General features: G+C 58.0%; 1 protein-coding gene across 1 annotated transcript; it reads left to right on the top strand.

Moving 5' to 3' along the window:
- Positions 1 to 9,180: 9,180 nt before the first annotated feature.
- Positions 9,181 to 23,485, top strand: LOC116835307 (CLOCK-interacting pacemaker-like). Its single transcript, XM_032798062.2, has 4 exons — positions 9,181 to 9,233; positions 19,643 to 19,861; positions 21,327 to 21,499; positions 21,846 to 23,485. The coding sequence occupies exons 2-4, from the start codon at positions 19,651 to 19,653 to the stop codon at positions 22,782 to 22,784; spliced, it is 1,323 nt and encodes a 440-aa protein (XP_032653953.2). The 5' UTR covers positions 9,181 to 9,233; positions 19,643 to 19,650; the 3' UTR covers positions 22,785 to 23,485.
- The last annotated feature ends 1,123 nt before the right edge of the window (positions 23,486 to 24,608 follow it).

Genomic DNA, 24,608 nt, shown 5'->3' with positions numbered 1-24,608 from the left:
GGCAGGTGTCTCACTGACCTCCTCAGTTGTCTCTATGATTCCATCACCCGTCTCTGGGCTTCCCTCTAGGACACATCTCCTATGCACCCTAGTGTGGGGTCTGTCCCTTTCTTATCTGCACTCTGCTGGCAGCTACCAACCTGGACAGTTTTCTCACTGACAGGCAACACACTCCCATCCCGCCTGGAGGAGATGCCACTTTAGCTACAGGGCAGGAGCTGGTCTCAACCTCTCGCATGCCTGGAAGCATACCGTTTTCCACTGCTGCAGAGGAATCAAAAGTTACTCCCATTCCCTCAGCAGTTCCTGGGACTTTACCCTTTTCCTCCAGGGTTTCAGCATAATACTCCTCCTTGCTGCAGGCAGACCCCTAGACAGCCTGAGCTACAGAGAAGAAATCATTTCTTAGTAATAAATCTATAGGGTTATTATCCACCGCTAACCAGGAGGATGAGTTAGATGAAGCTTTCTTCAGACAACTAACAAAAGTTTCCAGATCACAGGCCCTGGTTCTCATGGGGGACTTCAATCACCTTGACATCTGCTGGGAGAGCAATACAGCAATGCACAGACAATCCAGGAAGTTTTTGGAGTGTTGGGGACACCTTCCTGGTGCAAGTGCTGGAGGAACCAACTAGGGGCCGTGCTCCTCTTGACCTGCTGCTTACAAAGAGGGAAGAATTGGCAGGGAAAGTAGAAGTGGTGGCAACCTAGGCAGCAGTGACCCTGAAATGGTTGAGTTCAGGATCCTGACAAAAGGAAGATAGGAGAGAAGCAGAATATGGACCCTGGACTTCAGAAAAGCGGACTTTGACACCCTCAGGGAACTGATGGGCAGGCTCAACAGGTAGTGATCAATGGCTTGATGTCTAGTTGGCGACTGATATCAAGCAGAGTGCCTCAGGGGTCTGTCCTGGGGATGCTTTTGCTCAACATCTTCATTAATGATCTGGATGATGGGATGGATTGCACCCTCAGCAAGTTCACTGATGACACTAAGCTAGGGGGAGAGGTAGATATGCTGGAGGGTAGGGATAGGATACAGAGGGACCTAGACAAATTGGAGGATTGGGCCAAAAGAAATCTGATGAGGTTCAACAAGGACAAGTGCCAAGTCCTGCACTTAAGATGGAAGAATTCCAGGTACTGCTACAGGCTGGGGACTGACTGGCTAAGCGGCAGTTCTGCAGAAAAGGACCTGGTGATTACAGTGGATGAGAAACTGGATATGAGTCAACATTGTGCCCTTGTTGCCAAGAAGGCTAATGGCATATTGGGCTGTATAAGTAGGAGTATTGCCAGCAGACTGAGGGAAGTGATTATTCCCCTCTATTTGCACAGGTGAGGCCACATCTTGAGTATTCCATCCAGTTTTGGGCCCCCCGCTATAGAAGGGATATGGACAAATTAGAGAGAGTCCAGCAGAGGACAACAAAAATGATTAGAGGACTGGGCACATGATTTCCGAGGAGAGGCTGAGGCAACTTGGCTTATTTAGTCTGCACAAGAGAAGAGTGAGGTAGGATTTGATAGCAGCCTTCAACTACCTGAAGGGGGTTTCCAAAGAGGATGCAGCTCGGATGTTCTCAGTGGTGGCAGAAGACAGAACAAGGAGCAATGGTCTCAAGTGGCAGTGGGGGAGGTTTAGGTTAGATATTAGGATGGTGGTGAAGCACTGGAATGGGTTACCTAGGGAGGCGATGGAATCTCCATCAGTCAAGGCTGATTCCCCACTCCGGCACTCTGAGTGCAGAAGGTGGGCCCTGCAAGGATTCTAAAAATTAATACTGGTCATTTCAGGCTGGTATTAAACTCCCAAGGTTACAGCTTTTCTCTGACCTTGAATGGGTAGATGCTGCCACCACCCAAGTGCCAAAAATCCCCTTTGAGAGCCCAGGAAGGCACGCTTGGGAATTCTTCCTGTGGGGTACCCTCAAGCCCTTTCACTCCCCCTCCTGGGAAGAGCTGAGAAAGAAAAAAGCAAACAAACAAACGGGAACCAGGGTGCAGTATCCAGCCTGTCTGACTCATGAAGGACACACACCCACACACACACCCCCTGCAGCCTCTGCTTAAACCAAAACTGGTCAGAAGAAAGACCTACAGAAAGCAAAGAAAAGGCTGTGGGAGACACACCTTAACCCCTCCTGACAAGGGTGACAGGATTAAGGCAACTCCCCTAGCCTCATCTGCATCAGAGTTGGGACAGGGAGGCATCTCCGTTAGCATATAGAATGAAGAACAGAGATTGCAAGGCAAGAACCACACTGAACTCTGGGACCAGAAAAGCAGGGACATACTGCATCATGGGGTATCTCTGCTTCAGATGTTAATGAACCCAGGCCTGCACACACCCAGCTCAGCAATTATCAGACCAATTCTAGTAATGAATCTTTGGTTGATATCCAAAAGAGCGAAGCTGCCTAATTGCATTGTGAGCTCCCTAGAAGGAACACTGCCCATAGCTAGGAGTGATCAGCTCCTATTGTCTAGCCTTGAGTCATCAGTAGGGTGACCAGACAACAAATGTGAAAAATTGGGACAGGGAGTGGGGGGTAATAGGAGCCTATACAAAAAAAGGACCCAAAAATCAGGACTGTCCCTATAAATTCGGGACGTCTGGTCACCCTAGTCATCAGTTTACCCATAAACAAATCTAGTGTTCTCCCTTGAGCCATTATTGTTTCCCTACAAAAACCCCTACCCAAGCTCAATTTAAGGGTTCTGATGCCTGGATCCAAACTCGGCATTAGCTCCACTGGGACTCCATTAGCTTCACCTGACTGATCATGCTGGGGGCTCTGCCTGTCTCCAGCACTCAGGACCTTGAGCTACCACCATCACCTGGGAACCCTGACCAGTTCAAGCTTCATGGAGTGGTGAGACCCCAGTGCGCTCTCTCTCTCTCTGTTTTCTTCTCTACCTCAGGTATAACTTTTTAACCCTGACTTGTTTGATCAGGTCTAGTTTTCTATATCTGACCTTTGTAATCTGTAATTGTGTAACTGTTGTGTCTGTTTAGGCTCCTCGTGTGGTTATCACTATTATACAATAAATAGCTTTTATAGTTAAGCTAGCTGTTTCCCCTTCCCTCTCTCTGAACTTTACTCTGTTGTTGTTTTGGCTTCCCCATTTACTCTGCAGCAATGCTCCTCTTACCTAAGCTAAAGATCCCTACAGCGCCCAAAAATACTGTGGGGTTTGCTCATCAAGTGGGTTACTACCAGAACAATAGTAACGTGAAAGTGGGGATAGGGACGTGCTGAACCTGTGACATACAAGGGTGGCAGCTTGGAAGTGCTGCTCGATTCAGACTACTGAGTCCAGGGACATATAAGGGTGGCAGCCTGGAAGTGCTGTTCAACCCAGCCTGCTCAGGCTTCCTCTATTCCGGGGGGGGTACCTATGGCATATAAGGGTAGCAGCTTGGAAGTGGTGCTTGACCCAGCCCACTGAGTCCAAGGACATATAAGGGGTCAGCTTGAGAGTGCTGATTCATCCGGTCCACTCAGACTTGCTCTGTTAATGTGTGTTTGTGTGTGAGTTCATCTGATTCTAGGGCTGGAGGAACCCAGCGCTGGAGAACCTAGGTCCTGCAGGGTAGCTCCACTGGGAGGGGACTAGCCGAAGGGAGAAGTAGAGCCCCCTATGAAAACACAAGTGACACAGGCACCACATTGATAGAATTACAGAAACCCCCCCCACTCCCCAGAAGAGTAATAAATGAGCGTACCCCAAAGTAAGGGGCAAATCTGGTAACACACCAGCTAATTAAACAACATGTGCACAAACCTCTTAGGACACACAAACCCAATCCTGTTCTTAAAAAGGTAAATTTCATTAAAAACAAAAAGAAAGAAAATATTTCTGAAAACTCAGACTATTGCTAGTTTTTAAAAAGAACCACTTATAAGGATTAAGCATCAAAATAAGTTCTTGAGGTCCAGCTTCAAGGTTACAAGCAAAACAAAAGCATTTGGGGTTAGCACAGAGGAATCCACAAGCCACAAAAAAATAAACCTAATCGCATCTTCCTAGGCATTTCCTGATCTCCTTAGATATTTGGGGTTTCAAATGAGCAGTTTCTAGGTAAGACCTCATGTTTTTTCATACCTGGCCCAAGCTGACAGCATAGTTCCAGCCCTGTCTCTGCTCTCTGGGAGAACACCACAGACAGACAAAGGGGAAGTTTTTCTACAATTTTAAAAAGTTCTAGCCTTCCCATTGGCTGTTTTGGTCAGGTGCCCACTCCCTTCCTTTTACCTATGCAGGAGACTCTTTAACTCTTTACAGCAAGTAGAGAACAGCTACGAAAAGGGTTTTTATAGCTGACTGGCTGGCTGGGTGTCCATAAAAGGGAGTTACCTCCCTCCCCCTTTCATTTATCACAGCATCCTTAGAGGTTTTTATGCCCAGCTTGACAAAGCCCTGGCTGGGATGATTTAGTTGGGATTGGTTCTGCTTTGAGCAGGGGGGTGGACTAGATGACCTCCTGAGGTCTCTTCCAACTCTAATATTCTATGATTCTATGCTACAGATAATACAGCTTCCAAATTCTCAGTTTCTATGTGCACTTTAGCCAAAGACACAAGGATTTTGTAACCTCCTACTAATAAAAGCTCTGCCATCTGTCCTGGCAGCATGTCAATTTCTTGTACATTACTTCTCCTAACCATAGAAATTTCTGCACCTGTGTCTTCCCACCCAAGGTACTCCCTGCCATTAATTCTGACAGCCTTTATGTGCTTCATGACTGGCTGCGCAGAAGCTACTTTTACAAATCCTGTATAAGTGGCAGAAGGTACTTCTGTGCTCAGGATAGCAGTGTGCACATGAGTTTTATCTAATCTATCTGTGACGTTTCACTCCATATTCTTTACAAAAATATGCTTATAATATGGATATGACATAACCGAGATATACTTTATGCCAGATGGGTCTTGTAAGGTGTCATTGGAAAGGTTATGCTTTACTGAATGTGATTTTCCAATTTGTATGCCTGTATCATTTCTGTATCTGAAGTTAGGAATATTGATTATGTATCTGTATTTCAAATGTGTTATTTTGGGGTCACCCCCAACTAGCCCTTCAGGTACAATGGAAAAGCCAGACAGGGCTAATGGCCCATTAGCAAGGACAATGGACTGTGAAAGGGCTTAGTCTTCCTGTAGACCCTTCAGACAGCCTACGAGTAATGGCTGCCACAGCTTTGCAGAGACATGGGTCTGAGTCACCCGGTACTGGGCCCACCCTTTAGAATGCCAGTGTTCTTCCGTTGGGAGACAAAGGGTTCCTGCCATACACAAGAGCTATACAAGGCAGGGAAGTGACATCATCGAGGTTCTCCTCTTACCCATCCAAAGAGACACTGAAAAACACCTGGAAGCAAGAACTGAGGGGAGAAGGGTTGAACCCAGACTGAGAGGATGTCCAGTCTGTGAGTGGAAATACCTGAAGTTTCCAGCTCAAGGCAAGTGCAGCTGCTTTTTAAGACTTTCTATAATCTGCCAGCAACAATATCTAGGGTCAGAAATTACTATTTGTAACCAATTTCTTTAGTGAAACAAGCTTAGCCAGTGTGTTTTATTTGATTAGTAATCTGCTTTGTTCTGTTTGCTATCCCTTTAACCACTTAAAATCCACTTTTTATAGTTAATAAACTTATTTCTTGTTTATAGTATAAGCCAGTTTGTGCAATTCGTAATGTGTGTGTGGGGGGGGGGGGAAAGAAGCTGTGCATATCTTCCTCCGTATTGAGGGAGGAGGTGGATTTCAAAATATACCTTTGGGCCTGCACTCCAGGGGAGGTGGACACCTGAGTGCTGGGGCAAATCCCTTAAGATGAGCCTTCCCAGAACTGATCTCAAGGTCTGTTTCGTTCTGCAGTTGGGTGTGGCCCTGCCTGTGTGTGTGCTGGAGGAGGCTTAATAACCTGGCTCAGCAAGACAGGTAAAAAGGGTGCCCAGGCTGGCATAACAGGTGGGCTCAGTGGTATCTCTGCACACCTGGTGGCATCCTAAGGGGACAACCTGTCTCTATCTATCGCCCCAGGCAGCTAGCTAGTTTACCTATATCTAGACCAGCCCCTGAGAGAGAGGAAGTGGTATTCAGGGGGTAATTGGTGGATTGGATAGGGCAAAGGAAGAGGGAGCAGGAGCTGAGGAATGGATGGTGCAGGGGGAGAGGGAGCAGGAGCTGGGAGGGGGTGGATATGGCAGAAGGGGAGGGGGAAGAGCAGGAGATGATGGGGTGGATAGGGTGGAGGGATAGGGGGAGGGGGCAGGATCTGGGGAGTGGATGAGGCAGAAGAGGAGGGGGAAGGAGCTGGGGATGTATAGGGCAGAGGAGCAGGAGCTGGGGGTGAATGAGCAGGAGGGAGCAGAAGCCAGGGCATGTGGTAGAGGACAGAAGCAGGCTGAAGGGGAGGGGAGACAAGGACAGAGAGCCTGTGCCTAGTGGCGTAGCCAGGTTTTCAGTGTAGGGGGAACAAACATAAAAAAGGCGCCCTCCCTTGGCCCCCCCCCTGGCCATCCCCCCCAACCACCCCCCGCTCACCTTCCGTCCTGCACCGCCACCTGTCCCCGGCCTACACCCAGTGCTGGGCGTGCTCCATGTGGGGCTCGCCAGCCAGGTGGCCTTAAAGGCACAGGGGCCCTTTCGCCTCCCCCCGCCCACCACATTAGCAAGGGGGGGCGGGGAGCACTTGGCCACCAAGCCCTGAGCCAAGGAGCTAGCCCCCTTGCTCCTCCGGCCACGTCTGCCGCCCCTGCATGGCTCCTCTGGCCATGTTGTTGGCAGCGCCGGCCGGCAGGCACCGCTTCCATGCCTGCCGCCCTGAGGAGAAGCAGCTGCTGCCTTTGAACCCCACTAGCTACGCTACTGCCTGTGCCCACTGCAGTGCCCATTCCTGCTGAGTGTGGGTGCAAGCCAGGGCCTTAGGATCCCCAGTGCTCTGCTCTCAGCAAGCACCTGTGCCAGAGCACAGGGATGCACAAGGGGCCGAGTCAAGGCTCCCTGGTTAACTGTCAGCCTGGCACTTCTCATCATCTGAGAGCTGGGCTGTGCTACCCAGCGCCGGCGAGGCAATTCCCTGACTGAGCTATGAGGTGGTGAAACCTGCCCTGTACTGCTGCGCTGGGGAACTGGAGACAGAATGGCCCAACCCAGGCCCCAGGGCAGCAGTGAGGTTAGCCAGGCAGCTTGTGCACTGCCATCCCTGGTCTTCTGGAGCTGAACTGCATGACCTTCATGTTCCCCTTCATCTCAGGGTGCATCGCTTTCCTGATGTTAAACGTGGGGTTCTCACAGCTTGGATGCTGCCCTTGCCTTGCAGTGGGTCCCTGTTGGGGTGGGGTTCAGAGATTATAAAGCTGGATGTGACTTTTTTGATCGTCCGGTCTGACTCCCTGAGAGCACAGGCCCGAAAATTGCCCCACAAGAATTCCTAGAGCAGAACTTTAGAAAAATCTTGTCCTTCAACCTTGATTTATGGCTGCTGCTGGAGAATCCACCGTGACCCTTGGCAACCTTTCCAATGGTTAAATACCCTCATCAGGAAAAAATTAGGGTTTATTTCCAATCTGAATTTGTCTAGCTCCAGCTTCCATAGGACCGTGTTAGATCTTTTGCTGCTAGATTGAAGAGCCTGTTATTAAATGTTTGTTCCCCAGGTAGGTACTGAGAGACTGTGATCAAGTCACCTCTGAAATCAGTGCTCTTTGTCAAGTTTGAGCTCTTTGAGTCTCTCACTCTAAGGCAGGTTTTCTAACCTTTTAATCATTCTCATGACTCTTCTCTGATTTAGCAACATGCTTCTTGAATTGTGGGCACCAGAACTGGACCCAGAATTCCAGCAGCGATTGGACTAGTGCCAAATACAGAGGTAAAATCACTTCTCTGCTTCTACTTGAGTCTCCTGTTTATGCGTCCCAGGGACATTAGCTCTTTTGGCCACAATATCACACTGGGAGCTCACGTTCAGCTGATTCTCCCCCATCACCCCCAAGTCTTTTTCAGAATCACTGCTTCTCAGAATAGGTTCCCCCATCCTGTAGGTTTGGCTGATATTCCTTGTTCATAGATGTATACATCTGGATTTGGGGTTTGCAGATGGGTCCCTGATAGAAGTGGGGGTGGGAAGTCTTGCCAATTCTCTAGAGACTTGAGCAGTTCTTGGCGTAGCTTACGCAGCCCCAACTGCAGGAGTCAGGGGATAACCGCAGAACCTCACTGAAGAGAAAAGTATCCTGCATCCCTGATTCTGGAGAAGCTGGAAAATGTGACATGAGGATGGCACTAATGCTCAGAAAGCAAAGAACAACGCCACGTGCGAATTACTGGTAAAAAAAACAAACAAAAAAAGACTCTTAAATTTTTACACCAGACTCATGATTTGTGGGACCTGATTCATGATTTTCGAATTCTTGAGCTTGGTGATACTGGCTTAGGGCTTGTCTACACTGGCACTTTACAGCGCTGCAAATTTCTCGCTTAGGAGGTGCTTTTTTTTTAGAGCGCTGTGCTCTGCTGCGACAACATGTTGCCAGCTTAGACTAGCCCTGAGGAAGTGTCACTGAGGGGAAAGGGTTTTCTAGTACAGTTGGGGTTCCATCAGTTTTTGGGGCGGCAGGGTCAGGAGTGGGTTACTGCTGGGGAGCAGGAGGGGGCTACTGAGGGCAGGGCTAGCAGCCCAGACTGGGGGGCTGCTAGGGGACAGGGTCACTAGCTCAGGTTTGGAGGGTTGCTGCGGGCAGGAGAGGGGGTCTATTGGGGGACAGGGCAAACAGCCCAGGCTGGGGGCTGGTGAGGGGCAGGGCCAGCAGCCCAAGTTGGGGGGTGCTGGAGGGACTGTTGGGGTGGGGCTGGCAGCCCAGTCGGACCCCTGGGGATGCCGGGGGGGGGGCAAGAGGACCGATACTCCGGCTCCCCCAGGCGCCCCCCAGCGCAGTGCGTACGGGCCCGGCCCCACGCGGGGAGTATGACCAAGAGGCCCCACCCCTTCTTCCCCGAGTCCCGCCCTCGCACATGTCTCCGCGTTCTCTCCACGCCCCTCACGTGGACACGCACCAGGCCCCGCTTCCGCACGTGGCGGCGGGGCCCCGCCGCTCGCCCCGCCCCCTTCGCGGCAGAGGTGCCAATTGGTTGTCGGCGCTGTCAGTGTGCGCGAGGGGCGGGGTCACAGTTGAGTCTTTGTGTCCGAGTCTGTGCGGCGGAAGAATCGGGGGGAGAGGCAGGTACTGACCCCGCCGGCTGCCCCGATTCCCCCCGGCTGCCCCGACTCTCCCAGCCCCCCAGTCCTCTGCTCCCCGATCCCCCGGGGCCTTCCGACCCCCCCGGGACCCCGCCGACCCCCCGGCCTCCACCAGCCCCCCAGTCCTGTGACCCCGAACCCTGGAACCCCGAACCTCCCCGGCCCACAGTCCTCCGCTCCGACCTCACCCTGGGCCCCACAGTCCCCGCCCTCGACCCCGGGCCCCTGACCTCCTGGCCCCCCCAGTCCTCTGCCCCCGACCCACCGGATACCCTCCGACTTCCCTGGCCCCCAGTCCTACCGCTCCCAACCCCCGGCGTACCCGACCTCCCCTGGGACCCCCAGTGCTTCCGGCTCCAACCCCCCGGCTACCCCGACCTCCCCTGGGACCCAGTCTTCCGCTCCAAACCCCCAGGGCCCTCAGTCCCGCCTCGCCCCCCCGGCTACCCCGAGCTCCCCGCGGCCCCCCATGTTCCCCGCCCTTCGCCCCCCGGCTACCGGATCTCCCGGCGGCCCCCCATCCGCTGCTCCCAACCCCCGGGCCCTTCAGTCCTCGTCTTCGACCCCGGGCCCCGTACCTCCCTGATCCCCCCCGCCAGTTCTCCAGCCCCCGGGGCTCCCCCGCGTCCCACAGGGCCCTCCAGTCCTCCGCTCCCAATCTCCCGGATACCCCGACCTCCCCTGGGGCCTCCCAGTCTTCTGCTCCCAACCCCTCGGGGTCCTCTGGCCTCTCCCGGGATCCCCCAGTTCTCCACCTCCCAGACTCCCCAGTCCTCTGCCCCCAACCCCTGGCTACCCTGAGCTCCTCCAGTCCTCCACCCCCAGCTACCCTGAACTCCCCCAGTCCTCTGCTCCCAACCCCCTGATCCTCCCAGTTCTCCATCTCCAACCCCCCAGACCCCCTGACCTTCCCCAGTGCCCCCCAGTTCTCTGCCCCCAAACCCCTGGGGCCTGCCAATTCTCTGCCACCCATACCCGCTGGGTCACCCCTGAGCCGAGAGGTAGGAATTGACCCCCCTACCTCCCGGGACCCCCCTTCCTCTGTCCCCCAACCTCCTGAGTCCCTCTGAATTCCCCTGGGGCAAGAGGCAGGTACTGCCCCCCGCCCCAAACTCCCCTGGAGTCCCTCAGTCCTCCCCTCCTCAAACCCCCTGGGCTCTCCTGAGCTCCCCTGGGGTGAGAGGTAGGTATTAGCCCACTGGGACCCCCTACCCCCAGGACCCCCAATCCTCCACCCACACATACCCACTGGGTCCCGTGAATTCTCCAGGGGTGAGAGGCAGGTGCTGGCCACACTGCCCCCTGGGGCCTCTCAATTCTCTGCCCCCCCAAACCTCTTGGGACCCCCTGAATTCTCCTGGGGTGAGAGGCAGGTACAGCCTGCCCTGGCAACCACCCTAGTCCCCTGGAATGACCCCAAATCTCTAACCCCCCTGGCCTCTGAATTCCCCTGGGGCGAGAAGTAGATACTTACCCCCTAGGGACCTCCCTGTTCCCCAGGGAACCCCTGAGCCTCCTGGAACCCCTCAAAACCTGCCAACCCCCTGCCCCCTCTGAACTTCCCTGAGGACAAAGGCAGGGTTTAGCCCCCCAACTGCTCTTGGCTCCCAACTCTGCCTGGAATCCCCCTAATCCCTCCTTGTCAGAACCTGATTCCCCCCTGGAATCCTGGCCTGGTTCTTGGGGAACTCTAGCCCTCCTGAGCGAGCAATAGATACCAGAGCACCCTGGGTAATACTCCCTCCCACTCCCCCAACACCTGTTCAGATGCTTGGGTTCCTCCTGGGATGGGGCTGTCCCTGGATGTGGAGGTGGGGTACTCAGGATGAGAGCATGTGTGTGGGATGCCCCCTCAATATGTGGGTGTGGGGGTGCCCTAGGATGTGGAGTGGGGGACTCAGGATCTTGGTGCCCTCTGGGATATGGGAATGTTGGGGGACATTTTAGGACTTCCACTTGCTGCTTTATGGGGAGTGTGTGTGGCAGGGGTTACCTGCTGGGGGGCCATAGGAAGCTGGCCTGAGGCTATTGCAGGGAGGATCACATGGGGTTGTTGCTTTGTTCAGTTCAGAGCCGGACCCTGGGCACCCACTTGCAGGTCGAAATGCCCTTTGTGGTGTGTGGGGCTGAGCTGTGGGGTGGTGAGCGAGGGAGCGGCCCCTCCCTCTGGATTGGCTGAGGACCTCACTTCCAGGGCCCTGTCCAATGCAGGGCTGGCTGCATGGTACAGAGAAGCTTTGCCCCCATTCACACCCCAATCCGAAGGCAGCTCAGTCTCCTTTACTGAGTCCTGGGGGTGCTATTGCCACTGGTTAGCCATGGCTCTGGCAGGTGGGGGTGGGGGCAGTGGAGCTGGGGGAGGTGTCAGATTCTCCTCCGCGCTGTAAAACGGTGAAAGGACGGGGAGGGCGTGCTGAATGCCTTTCCAGAGGGACTCTGTCGCGCGGCGTAACCCAGGCCCTGCAGCCCCTGGCTGATTCCTCAGAGTACAGCTAAGGGCCAGGCTCAGCTGGGGACCTGCTGCCAGGAAGGATGCCCTCCCCCTGCTCCTGGGGTGCCATGCACCGGCCAGGCTGTACTGTGCAGGGGATACAGGCTGTGCCAAGGCTGCTCCTGTGCAGGGAGAGTGAGTGGCGTGGGGCCTGGCTGAATTCCCAGCCCCCTCTCCCTGCTGTAGGTCTGGGTGTTCCCAGGGCAGCCATTGTGTCCCTCAAGCCAGGGCCCAGGAGGTAAACGCTGGGGTAAACGCTCTCCTCTTGCATCTCCTGGGAGCTGCCGGGATTCAGTCTCGGCCTGGCAGGGACCCCTGAGGAGTGACTTGTGGGGCAGGCACACTCCTCCGGGGAACAACCCAGCTTGTGACTGGGGAATGTGTGTCCTGGGAGAGGTGATGAGTTGGATGCAAAACATCCCTTGGCCAGTGGGAATCCGAGGCACATGCTGGACACCTCAGTGGCTCTGAAGTGTTGGTGGACACAAGTGTGGAGTGAGGGCTGGTGGGGTGGGGAGGAAGTCGGTGTCTGGCTGATACGGGGAATGGGTGCAAGGTGCGTGAGTGACTCCCAGCAGACAGGTTTGGAGCCTATGCCAGCTTGGTACCAGGCCATGAGACTGCAAACCACACACACATACCTTTCCCCGGACTGACTGTGTGGTCTGCATAGCGACCCCCCAGCAGGTGCTAGGCTGGAGATGCTCTGGGAGCTGGCAGTTAATATGGCTGATCCGCTGTGCGGGGAAGAGACAGACATTGTCCACCAGGGACCTGCTGCTGGGCGGAGGAAGCTGCAGCTCTGGGGAAATGCGGCCGTTGCCCGTTGGGGTTGGAGGGCTTTGGGGAATTCCATGGGACAGGCTTTGCCCTATCTGTACCAACCAGTCTGCTACACAGTGTGCTCCGTTCTGCCCCAGATCTCCCGTGTGGTGCCATGAAGCAGCTGGGAAGGACTGGGCAGTGGGGGGAGTTGTGTTGGCTCCTAGGCTGTGGTTGTAGGTCTGGCCTTGGGGTGGGGTTATATCTCCCATTGTGCCACTTGTGTAGTGATGACTGGATACTTCGGGGGGGCTGCTCGCCTCTGGCGCGGCCGCTCTGTGGGAGCAATTGCCACTGGCTTGAGAGGACAGTGCAGTAGTTGATGGGTTGTCGTTGGAGTCCGGTTGCTCCCTGGAGCACAAGCCATGGTGAAACTGGACAGCGGAATTGGGGGAGCCTCTGCCTTTGCCATGACCACTAGCTGGTGTCCTAGACAGAGACAGCGACCTCCCAGAGGGGATGAAACTCGCTCGCCCAACCGAGTGACAACCAAGCCCTTGCCACCAAGTCCAGCATTGCACAGCCTCTGCTCCAGCCCCCGCCGTGCACAGCAGCAGCTGCACTGGGCACATCCTTACCCAGGACTGGCGCCCAGAGGGCATTATCCCAGGGACGGGGGGCAGGATCCAAGAGCTGGGACAGTACCTGGGAGCCTTGCCTCCCAGTCTCACCCTCCACCCCGGGCCGTGCTGCTTCTCCAGGCTTTGCATGGACTGGCTTCGGGGGGGCCCTTGGCATTGGTTCCAGGGCAGCTCCTTGGAGGATGTTGCTGTTTGTGCTGCCTGCAGGTGGAGCCCCTGTCCCTGTCTGCTGCAATCCTGTTGCCCTCCACAAGGACAGGGCAGCTGTGTTGCCCAGAGAGCGGGAACTTCCCAGCCTGGCCTCCCCCAGACAGAATTTGAGGGCAGGGGGTGCCAGTGTTGAGGGCAGGAGCAGAGCCCTCGGTGTCTGGGGGAGGTGAGAGCCACGGGACCTTTAGGAATAGCCTGGCTGCTGGCCTCCTGCTGCATGTGTCAGACAAGGTGGCTGCTCTGTGTGGATCCAACCTGTGCTAGAGACGTCCCATCACTGAACAGTGAGTGTGAGATCTGGATGTTGTCAGGGCTTGAATGAACTAGTGACATTACTGAGGGGAGTGTGTGTGTGGGGGGAGGGATTGGTGGTTTGAGTGGGGGCTTGGACCCAGGACTCCTGGGTTCTGTTTCCAGCTCTGGGAGGAGGTGGGGCCTAGCTCTGATCCCTGGCTCCTGACTGGAACATGGGAAGCTGAGTTTTCTCTCCCCAAGGGGGCTGTATGCAAAGTGCCAGTGGAGCTTGCAGCCCCTTTGAATTCCCTGGTGTCCCTACACCGGGACCACCTGGGGCTGCTTGTTGCCAGCACTGGGATCCCTGCATGTCTGAAAGGTGCAGTACCTTGGAGTGGGGTGAAGGAAGAGCCTTCCCTACATGTGGCCAACCCTTCCCCCATGGACAGAGCTGGGCCTTTCCACTGCATGGCTGCTGTGCTCTCCAGACAGCTGGGGCTGGGCCGCTGGGAAGCCCCTGGAGAGGATTAAGCAGGCAGCGTAAAGAAGCAGCTTTGGGAGGCATGAGAGCTGTGCCTGAGAGCATGTCTAGCTGAGACTGCAGGCTGGGACCCTCGCCTGGCTGGCCAGGGTGAACAGTCCCTTGGCTTGGTCCTGGAGTCCTTCCCAGCGTGGGGAGGGGCTGTGACTCATGGGTTGGGTGGGGCGGGGAAGCAGAGCCAGGAGTAGGGATGGGTTGAGCAGGACAAGGGTCCTCCTCCAGCAGTGCCACTGAAGGGCTGGCGAGGGCTGGAGTGGGCACGGGGAGAGCCAGGCAGCCTGTAGGGTGGGCTGCAAGGGGCAGAGGTGGGCACAGCTTGTGGGATGATTGGGGAGGCTCTGCAGCCCCTATCTCCTCAAGGTGCCACAATCCTCTGGGCTGCACGTCCCCCTGCTCCTCTGCCCCTCCACCCCTTCCTTTTCTAAACTCCATTCCCCACAGCTAGGGAGTTTGAACTGACCCCATCCAGCCACAGCACCCGCCCTGAGCAAGCTGGACACCAAATCCCTTTGTGGGTGGTCTTCCCCTTCCCCCATGCTGCAACCCAATGTGGCCTTCCCCAGTCCTCCAGAGCTTGGGGCAGAGCCAACTAGGTAGCAGTGTGGCTTGGGGGAGGCAGGCTGGAGAGGTGGGTCTCTCCCCACATGGGCTGCTGTGATGTGGGGCAAATGCTGTTCCCCACCTTCTGTGGGGCTCTGATGGTGCTCTGATGGCTTCTTATACATTTTAAAAACCTTATTTACTTTACATGCAACAATAGTTTGGTTATATATTATAGACTTATAGAAAGAGACTTTCTAAAAATGTTAAAATGTATGACTGGCACTTGAAACCTTAAATTAGAGTGAATAAATGAAGACTCGGCACAGCACTTCTGAAAGGTTGCTGACCCCTGCTGTAGTATGAGGTGAGGTGGCTGCTGTCTGAGCACACTGGCTATAGGCTCTTGGGGAGTGTGGGTGCACCTAGGCTACAGCACCCTTGGGAGTCCTCAGTGGGCATTGTCCCCTAGCGCCTGGGCCAGCTGGGCCTCCCTGCTCTCACGGCCTGTGCTGCAGTCCCTGGGGTAAGTTAGGTGGTGTCTGGTCTCGGGGAGGGCACCACCTGCCTGGCTCCCGTAGGAGACGCTGCATCAGGCTGGACATGCTCCTTTGTGTGGGGGTGCGGGAGTTGTGAAGGCAGCGGGACTGGGGAGCCCGGGAGTGACTGCTGGGCTGGTCCGGCTGGGCAAGGTGCTTGCGGGAGATCTCTGTTCCTGTGGCCTAGCTGGGGCCTGGGGCAGCAGCAGCCCGGGGAGGCCAGGAGGATATCCTTCCCCACCCCCTACCGGCAGCTTGGGGGCTGCCTGCTCCCCTTGCCTTAGCTTCATTGCACCTTGCTTGGGGCACTGGCTGAGGCCCTTCCCTGGTAGTCCCAACCCTGCCCATTTCTAGGTGTTTGCAGTGCACTGGCGTGAGTTGGGAGCACTCCCATCTCTGGGCTCGGAGGAGGCAAGGTGTAAACACACACACGTGGCCCTGCACCTGATGCAGCTCACCCAGCAGCTGCCCTCGTGTCTGTGCAGAGCGGCCACCGGAGCCCTGTGTGGCTGGTGGAGCTCAGGGCAGCGGCTCTGGGCTGGACTAGAGTGGGTGGCCCTCTTCCCACACCTGGCAGCTTTGAGGCAGGGTATTGCTGCTGGTAGGATTGCACCGTGCAGCTGAGGCCTCAGCACTGGGATGCCAAGGAGAGTGGGGCTGCAAGGCACCTTTGGGGACTGGCACTCGAGAGAGCAGCTTGGGGGTCAGTGAGAGGGCTCAGACCTCTTCAGAGAGCCCATCCCAAAGGTGGTGTAGGCTTTCCCACAGGGTGAAGGATGAGGGGTGGACGCTGCTGTATGAAGGTGGGGGCGGGGGGACTCTGCTGTTGCAGCCCATCATGGCCAGGGCCAGATCCCACTGCTTGCCCTGCTGTGGATTTGCTCTCTGCTTGGGAAATCAGCTGCCTTTCTCCAGGCGCGCTCTCTCACCCACGTTTGTTCTGTATGTGCCTCCTTCCCTCTCCGGACCTTGTATGTTTCAACAGTGTCAGTGGCAGGGGGGAGGGAGTCCTGTGGTCAGAGCAGGGGATTCCTGGTTTCTTTATCACAGCTTCGCTGGGCTGCGTTTGCCCCCAGTGGGCTGTGCTGGGTGCCAGGCTGCAGAAGATCTGCCCCAGTGTGTGAGACCTTGGCAAGTGGCTTTACCTCCCTGGCTGAAAATGGGTGGTGATTTCCCTGTGGGAGCCAGTGAGTGGCTGTGCCACCCTGGGCTGTCCAGCTGGTGAAATGTCCTGCAGAAGTGTCGGAAACACCCCCTCCCAGGCCCAGTAGCATTGTCCTTGGGTTGCTGCCCTTCTCCAGTTGTTCACCTGGCAGCGTGCCTCTCCAAGCCAGTTAGGTGCCCAGGTCCCGTGGGGATGAGCGCGGTGCAAAGCTGAACTAGGGTGCAAGCCGAGGGGTTCCCCTGAGCCGCTGGGGCATTGGGTGGGGTGCAGGGGCAGGTCAGATAGGGTGATCACAATGGTTTCCCTTTGTGATTTGTAGCTGCAGTGTCTGGGGGTGGGGCTGCTGGTTGTTGCTTGCTCTGGGATAGCTCAGAAGAACCTGTGCCAGCCCTGCCCCTTACTCTGCTCCATTGTTTGGAGGTTGGCTGTGCAGCTGCATTTCCTTAATCTGTGCCAGTGGTCCTGCTCTGATCTCTATCACGGTAGTGCATGCCCACTCCCAGTGCGTTGTATCCTGTGCCCCCGGGCTGCTCGCCTGTCCCACAGAGGGGATTGAGGCACAAAGGCTAAGTGACCGAGTGCTCATAGTGGCAGAGTAGTTGCCTGGCCCCCAGTCCCCTTGTTCCCTCCCTACTGGGCCACACTTCCTTCCGTGGATACTGCCCCCTCAGCACCCCGTGGCTGGCAGTGGTAGAAGTAGCTGAGTCACTGAGCTCCAAGCCAAGTCCTTTCTGGCCAGGTTGGGGGTGGCTGATGCCAGTCTGGTTGGCTCCATTCTAGCTGTGCAGTGGCCTTGATGGCACCCCCAGCTCCTCTCTGAATCCTAGGCAGACTGCTCCCTGTCTGCATGGGAACAGGCCAAGAGAGGCTGAAGATGATCAAAGGTCTGATGGGGGTTTTGTGTCCCTGTTAGTACATGTGGGCCCTGGCCTAAGTGGTGATGGCCCAGATGGGCCCAGAGAGCGAATATGATCTGGGAAGGCAAAAATGGGATCCTCAAGTAGGAGCAGGGAGGTTAGTTTCCCTCTGGAGTGGGTTCTGGTGCAACCGCTGCTGAACTCCTGGGTGCAGTTCTGTGTTCACGATTCCCAGTGGAGGTTGGTAAAGTGGAGAGGGTCAGAGAGGAGCCATGAGGATGATGGAAGGACTGAGGGGGTTATGGAGTTCAGCATATGGAGCTTAGCAGGGAAGATGGGTAAGGGATGATGATCAGTGTGGAAGGACCAATGAGCCAAAGATTTGATAGTGGTTCATGTTGCAAAGGGTCAGCTTGCTGCAATGCCTGGACTGAAACCTCAGCCTGGAAAGCCACCACAGTGAGTGTAACCCCCACAGCTATGGGCAGGTCTCCACCATGGGGAGTTCTTAAATCAAGTGTCCCTGCTTCCTCACCCACCGGTGCAAAACCTCCTTGATCACTGCCCAGCCCCTCCAGGGCTCTGCTCTGTCTCCCCTGTGCCCTGCCTGACCACTCATCCCAGCCCTGCCTGGCCCTTTGTCCCAGCCCCACCAGGACTCTGCCTGGATCCCCTGTGCCCTGCCTGACTCCTCATCCCAGCCCTGCCAGGGCTCTGCCTGGCTCCCTTGCACCCTGCTTGGTCCCTTGTCCCAGCACTGGCAGGACTCTGCCTGGCTCCCTTGCACCCTCCCTGGCCCCTTGTCCCAGCCCCACCAGGACTCTGCCTGGCTCCCCTGTGCCCTGCCTGACTCCTCATCCCAGCCCTGCCAGGGCTCTGCCTGGCCCCCCTTGGTCCAGCCCCCACCCAGGGATTACTGCCTAGATCAGCCCTGTGCCTTGCCGCAGTCCTCATACCCAGCACGCCCAAGGAACGTCGCCTGGCTCCTATGCACACAGGCTACAAGCCACCTAAGTCCACGACACCCCACCACCGCCACACACCCATCAAACAGCATAACCCCACAGACAGCAACAAGGCCAGCAAGCCCGCACGCCGCTGGTCCCTTGTCCCCAGCACTGGGAGGTTCTGCTGCCTGGCTCCTATCCCAACTCTGCTGGCTCCCTCTGTGCCCTGCCTGACTCCTCATCCCAGCCCTGCCAAGGGCTCTGCCTGGCCCCCTTGACACCCCCCTGGCCCTTGTCCCAGCCCTGCTTAGGGCTCTGCCTGGCACCCTTGTCCAGCCCACAGTTTGTTTAGAACTCTGGCTGGCCCCCTTGCACCCTGCCTGCCCTTGTCCCAGCCCCACCAAACCTGCCTGGCCCCCTTGCACCCTGCTGGCCCTCCTTTCCCCCCCCGCCAGGGCTCTGTCTGGCCCTTGCACCCTGCCTGGCCCGTGTCCCGCCCCCGCCAGGGCTTTGCCCCGTTCCGCGCGCTGGGCGGCCCCCGGAGCGCGGCTCCGTTGAATCACGGTAGGCCGGCCAGCGAGACGGGGAACGGGGGCCTGGCCGACCGGCAGGTGCTCTCCGTAGATGGAAAGGAAGTGGCGCGGGACCGCCGGTCCCCGCCGCGGGCCCGCGCTGCCTCCACCACGTGACCGCGAGCAGGCGGAGCCGAGTCGCGCCTGGTCTGCCCTACCACCCGCCCGGGGGCCGCTGTGTTCCGGCCTTGTTGGCCGCAGCTGGGGCGCCCCTGGCCGGCGCAACGTCATCCCCCGCCAACACCGCGGCTCGCATGCTGTGGACATGCCCGCCGGGCGGGGGCGGGTTGGTGACGTAACAAGAGCCGAGGGCCGCGGCCGGGCCGCCACCCCTGACACTGGGGGGCAGGGCAAGCAGAAGCGCCAAGTGTCGGTACGTCGCAACGCGGGAGGGCACGGACCCGCTCTCGCCCGGGGGGGTGCGGGCGGCTGGAGCGCGTATTGGTAACTCGCCAGGGGGGCGGTGCGCGGCTGGAAGATTAGGTTGAGGGCGCACAGACCTGCTGATGGTTTCCTGGTGGCTCGTGCCGTAATAGGGCAGCCCTTGTCCCACTTCCGGGGGGCTATGGGCGTGGGGGGGAGGGGCGGTGTGAAGATCGGGGGGCTGTGTGGGGCTATGCTGGCAGGGAGGCTCAGCCCATGGGAGGGGCAGGGTAGGGGTACATCTGTCCCAAAAAGCATTTCTGCCCCCCCCCCCCGGTAGTCCCTTGGAACAGAGGGGGTCAGTTCCTGCTGGGTAGCATCTGGCTGCCCCCCCCCCCATGCAGTGCTGCAGGTGGGGGCAGGATGAGGGGAGTTGCTATCTCAGAGGTTCCCTCAAGGAGCAGGAAGCTGGGGGTGGGAAGCTGGGGCAGCCCATCCTTGGCGCCTGAGCCTCTGCTTTTCCCTTTCAGGCTTGGAGATGCCTGCGGAGAAGCCCCCCGCCACAGAGAGGCCGTGCCAGCCCCTCATGGAGAGAGGGATGGCGGTGGGGGGTACAGCGGCGACGACTGTCGGCTCCAAGGGGCGCACAGGGCTGCTGGAGAAGCCGGCTATGGCGGGCGAGGGCAGCAGGAAGTCCCCGGGTCACCACCCGCCAGCCAGCGAGTCAGAGAAGGATTCTGGCTTCTCAGGTAGAGACGTGTCCCAGGGGCAGCACTGGGCAGCCACCGATCTCTGGGCCTCCCCTGCCGCATCCCCATCCCTCTGCCCCACTCTTCGCCTGGGATGAGACTCTGCTGGGAGGGGTGGGGGTGTACGAGGAGCCCAACTGGTTTCCCGGGGTGGAGGCAGCAGGTAGCCTGGAGCTGGGCCCAGCCTGCCCCCCATCCCCTCCTGCCCCGAGGATGCCTCCTGTGTGCATGGGAAGGACAGGGGGGTCCAAGTGGCCCAGAGGCCCCTGGCCAGCCACAGAGTAGCTTTTGGGTCAGTTCCTTGGTGCCTCCTGTCGCCCTCTAGTGGCTCTGGGTGAATATTGTCTCCTATTGCAACCCCCCCGGGGGCCATTTCAGAACCGATCTGTCGGGCGCTGGTGGAGACCTCATAGTTCAGTTGCCTGATGCTTTCCATTATTAAAGGTTTTTGTTGCCTTTTTATAGCGGCTCTGCCACCCCCAGTGTTTGCAGCAGGCCTCTGACGCTGGGCAGAGAGAGAGCCTGGGCTGGAGAAGGGCATAACCTCTCCCCATGAAATTCTACTCACCTTTAGCCAAGGGAATGGGGGTAAAAATCTGTCTGGGAATTGGTCCTGCTTTGAGTAGGGGGTTGGACTAGATGACCTCCTGAGGTCCCTTCCAACCCTGATATTCTATGAGTTACGAGTAGCATCACAATGGAGACGCACAAGGGGGCCGGGGCCTGGGATTTCCTCACGTCTGAGCATTTGACTCAGTGGCCTGAACAGCGTCCTCTTCCCCCAGCTCCATGTCACCTCATTAGCCTCTCCTAGCCCCTGAGAGCCTGCGCATGGGCCTCCAAGCTCCTCTTTCCTCCAACTCCTGTGAGACTGCAGGGGCAGCCATGAGACGGGGCCAGCTGGCAGGATTGGGAAAGCTGCCTTGGGGGTCTTGGGGAGCCCTTGTGCACCTCTCGTCTGGAGACTGCCCCACTGGCAGGGGCTACAGTGCGACTAGAAGCTGGCTCCCAGCTTGTGTTTTGTCCTGGGAAGGTCTGTCATGTCTCAGCAGAACAATCTCTGTGGGTGGCACTGCACAGCGCAGGGGCTGGGCACTCCTCTCTAGCAGCCCTCTGCTCCCCAAGCGAGCTATTGAGCAGGGGGTTTTGGGAGGACTCTGGGCTGCTCTGCATGGCACCACCTCTCCCAGCCCGACTCTTCCAGCCTAGACAGGAACGGACCCATGGCTGGGGCTCTGGCAGGGCCCTCACGGCCCCATGTCTGGCTCCCAGAGCCAGACTTAGCTGCAGGACTGGCCGTGAGATATCCCTGGAGCTGAAGCCATTTGGGGGTGGGGGCATTCAGCCAGCAGCTGGGGGGTTTGTTGCCTGCTCCCCTTCCTGTGGCTCTTGTCTCGCCACCAGGCAGCCCACCCGCTGTCCGCCCCCATGGCCTCTTACGCTCTGCTCTTGTCCCCCTGTGTAGACACGAGTTCGGAGTCCCTGAGCACGCTGGATCAGGCTGAAGTGGAGGAGCCGTCCATCTGTGCCTCACACTGGGCGACCAATGGGCCCAGGCTGCGGACGGCGCCGGATCTCGACAGCACATTCACCACATTCACCCCTGTTTACATTGTCAAAAACGTTATCCTGAAACAGGTAGCCCTCCTGCCCCAAACCCCCACCCCACCCCTGAGTCCCTGGGGCTAGGACGCGCCCCAGCAGATCAGCCGCTCCCCGAGGTCACGGGGATGGGGCTCGCTGTCCCGCATGGTCAGTGGGGAAGGAGGGAAAAGCAGCCCTGGGCCTGACGCAGAGCTGTCCCCAGACACGGCTGTGCTTTCCCACCAGCAGCGGGAGAGGTGAAGCTGTGAAGTGAGAGGGCCCCACAGGAGCAGAGCCAGCACCCACGTGCCTCCTTGTGGCCCAGGTGCGCAGCTCTCAGTGGTCAGAGCCCAGGTAACTGGCTAGATGCTCACCCTCGTCTCCTGCTCTTCCCTTGCAGCCCCTGGGAGCTTCCTGCAGCACCCAGCTTCTGACCTGGAGTGGCCAAGCCCCCCCAGACAGTGTGCAGGGCCAGGCCCGGCTCATCTTCCTCCAGCAGCCGATGGCTACGGCCATGCTGAAGCCGCTGCTGCCTGGCCAGAAGCCACAGGCCAAGGACACCTACCTGCCCATCCTCAACGCCTACCCCAAGATCGCCCCACACCCGGGCCACAGCCAGGAGAACGAGGCTTTGGCTGGGCCCCTGCCCCGAAGTGGCAGTGCTGGCCATGCCAAGAGCAAACGCTTTTGCCTGGAGGAGGCCTGGGTGTCGTCCTCTGAGTTGGATGCCCCCACCAGCTGTGGGCTGTGGGAGGAACAGCGCCAGGGTGGCACCCTGCAGGTGCCCTCCGCTGGCAGCTCAGAACCACTGTCCCAGAACACTGTCACCTCATCCACGGAGCTGGCTCGACCGGCACCCAGCTCCATCGCCGCCCAGGGGAGCCCAGCACTCCTGGACCTGGCTGATGGGAGGATCCTGGCCAAGGCCTCCAAGAAGCTGGGCTCGAGCCTCAGGAAGCAGCGGCGCTTCCACAACACAGTGGAGATCCTGAGGAAGTCAGGGCTGCTGGGTGTCACCCTGCGGACCAAGGAGCTGATCCGGCAGAACAGCAACACCCAGCGGGAGATTGCAGAGCTGCGGGAGCACGCCCGGCTCCTCTGCGAGGCCATGCAGAGCAACAACTCTCAGACCTGGGCCCGGCTCCAGGCGGCCATGAGCCTGTCTGCCTCCTACTGGGCCCAGCGAGGGACAGGCCCCAACATGTCTGCCAAGGCCAAGGTGGCCACTCCCCACAGGAACTGCAGTGGGGAGTCCCTGCCTGGCGGTCACTCCAGAGCTGTCAGCCCACACAGCCCTGCCTTAGGCCCTAGCACGGCTGGCCACTCGCTCAGCAAATAAACCTGCTTTGAACAAACAAACTCACTTGCGACTGAGTTCCCAGGCAAGGGCCAGCTGGCTGAGCATGGCCAGCCCCGCTCCTCTCTGGTGCGACAGGCAGGGAGATGGAGCTAGTCCCTGCTCAGAGCCAGACTCCATCCTGGGGCGGGGGGGCTGCCTGTGGTTTGCACTGCTGCCCTGGGCCATATGAGCTGCACTGAGGGAAGAGGCTTTGTGCCAGGCCGGGCATTGCTGGCCGTTCCTCCGGGGGGGTGCGATGGAGAGAGCGGATAGCTCGGTGCTGTGTGTGCATGTGTCTATCTGTCCTTCCCCCTTGTGGTGACTTCAGCATAGCCTCTTCCTGTGCCAGGGCAGCGGTGCTCTGCTGCCCCACAAGCAGCTGGGCTCCAGCCTCGGGAGAATTCTTGCCCTGGGCTGCTGCGGCTGTGGGTTACAGGCTGGCAGGGGCCCCAAGGAAGGTCTCTCTCCTGCTGCCTCCTCGAGGCCATGTGTGATGGGAAGAGGGGCTGGGGACTCAGGTGCCCCATGCAGGTCAAGGGTATGGGCGTGGAGCCTGGCCAGGCAGGTGCTGTCCTCCCCCACACGGGACCTGGTCAGAAACAGCTGCAGCTTCTAGTGATTGTCAACCTCCCCAACCCCAGCAGTGCCTGATGTGCCTGCTCCCCCCTGCTGGGCAATGCCTGCACCACCCTCCCCCTGGCACCACCTGGGCTGCGTGCACCCCTTCCCCCCACCCCCACAATGCCTGGTCTGCAGACTGACCCTGGGACGGTGCCAGTGCAGCTGAGGATGAGAACTGCTGCCTGCTAGACTGTGCTCCCACCACCCATGAGCTCCCTGCCTCAGTGCTGCTCCTTCCTCTCTCTGCTCTGCACCCCTCTCCCCGTGGGTGAACAGCTTGCTTGCTCTGTATGGCTCCAGCTCCCTTGCCCCCAGTGTGCACCTCTGTCATGTCAGCAGTACCTGGCTGGCAGAGACCACTCCGACTCTAGTGGGGCTTCTGCATCACCCCAGACAGGCTTGCCCCAGCCTGTCACTGCTGACTTTGGGGAGCTGGGGGTTGGGCCAGGGTGGGTAAAGGTCTGTAGCCCCCCACCTGCCAGGGATGCTCAGAGCAGGTCTGGGCTCCATGGAAAGGTGGCCCATATCCCTTAGACAAATGCTAGTGTTACTGGGGACAGGCCCTGGGGACCCTGAAGTGAGCCACTGCTGCCACCCCATCCTTGTGGCTCTGTCCCAGGAGCTCCTTGGCAGGGGTTGCTCTGGTCCAGCCTTCAGGCCCAAAGGAGCAGGGAGGAGAGTGATGTGCAGGTAGCAGTTCAGAAGGTTGGGCCAGGCTCACTGCTGGCCTGCATCTGTGCCCACTCTACGTCCCTTCACACAGGAGAGAGCCCCCAGGAGCACCTGATTGGCAAGTGCTGCCCCTGCTGGTGTATGGGTATGTGTGTGGGGGCGGCGGGGGGAGCCCTTTTGGCTTGGCCTGGCACCCTGAGGAGGCCCTAGAAGAGGCTCCTGCAGCCACTGCTCTGCCACCTCTCTGCAGCTTTTTCAGCTGTTGGTGCAGCAGGGATTTTTTTTTCCTGGCATGGAGATGTTGGGCATATTGTGGGCAGCCACAGCAGAACCACGCTACTCCCCAAAGAGGCCCTTGGCCTCATCCCCTCCTTCTGCCTGGCAGGAGGCCAGGACCAACTGAAAGCAGGGACCAACCTTGAGCTGAGCATTGAACCTGTAGGTCAGGACCCTTCCCCTGCATTCTCCAGTATATGCAGTCATCCCAGAGCACATCTGGGCTGGGTCCTCCACCTGCCCACATGGCCCAGG

This window comes from Chelonoidis abingdonii, chromosome 11 (genome assembly GCF_003597395.2).
Source record: "Chelonoidis abingdonii isolate Lonesome George chromosome 11, CheloAbing_2.0, whole genome shotgun sequence".
Taxonomy (NCBI): Eukaryota; Metazoa; Chordata; order Testudines; family Testudinidae; genus Chelonoidis; species Chelonoidis abingdonii.
Note: the sequence above shows the minus strand (reverse complement) of the source record. Positions and strands in the feature narration are given on the sequence as shown.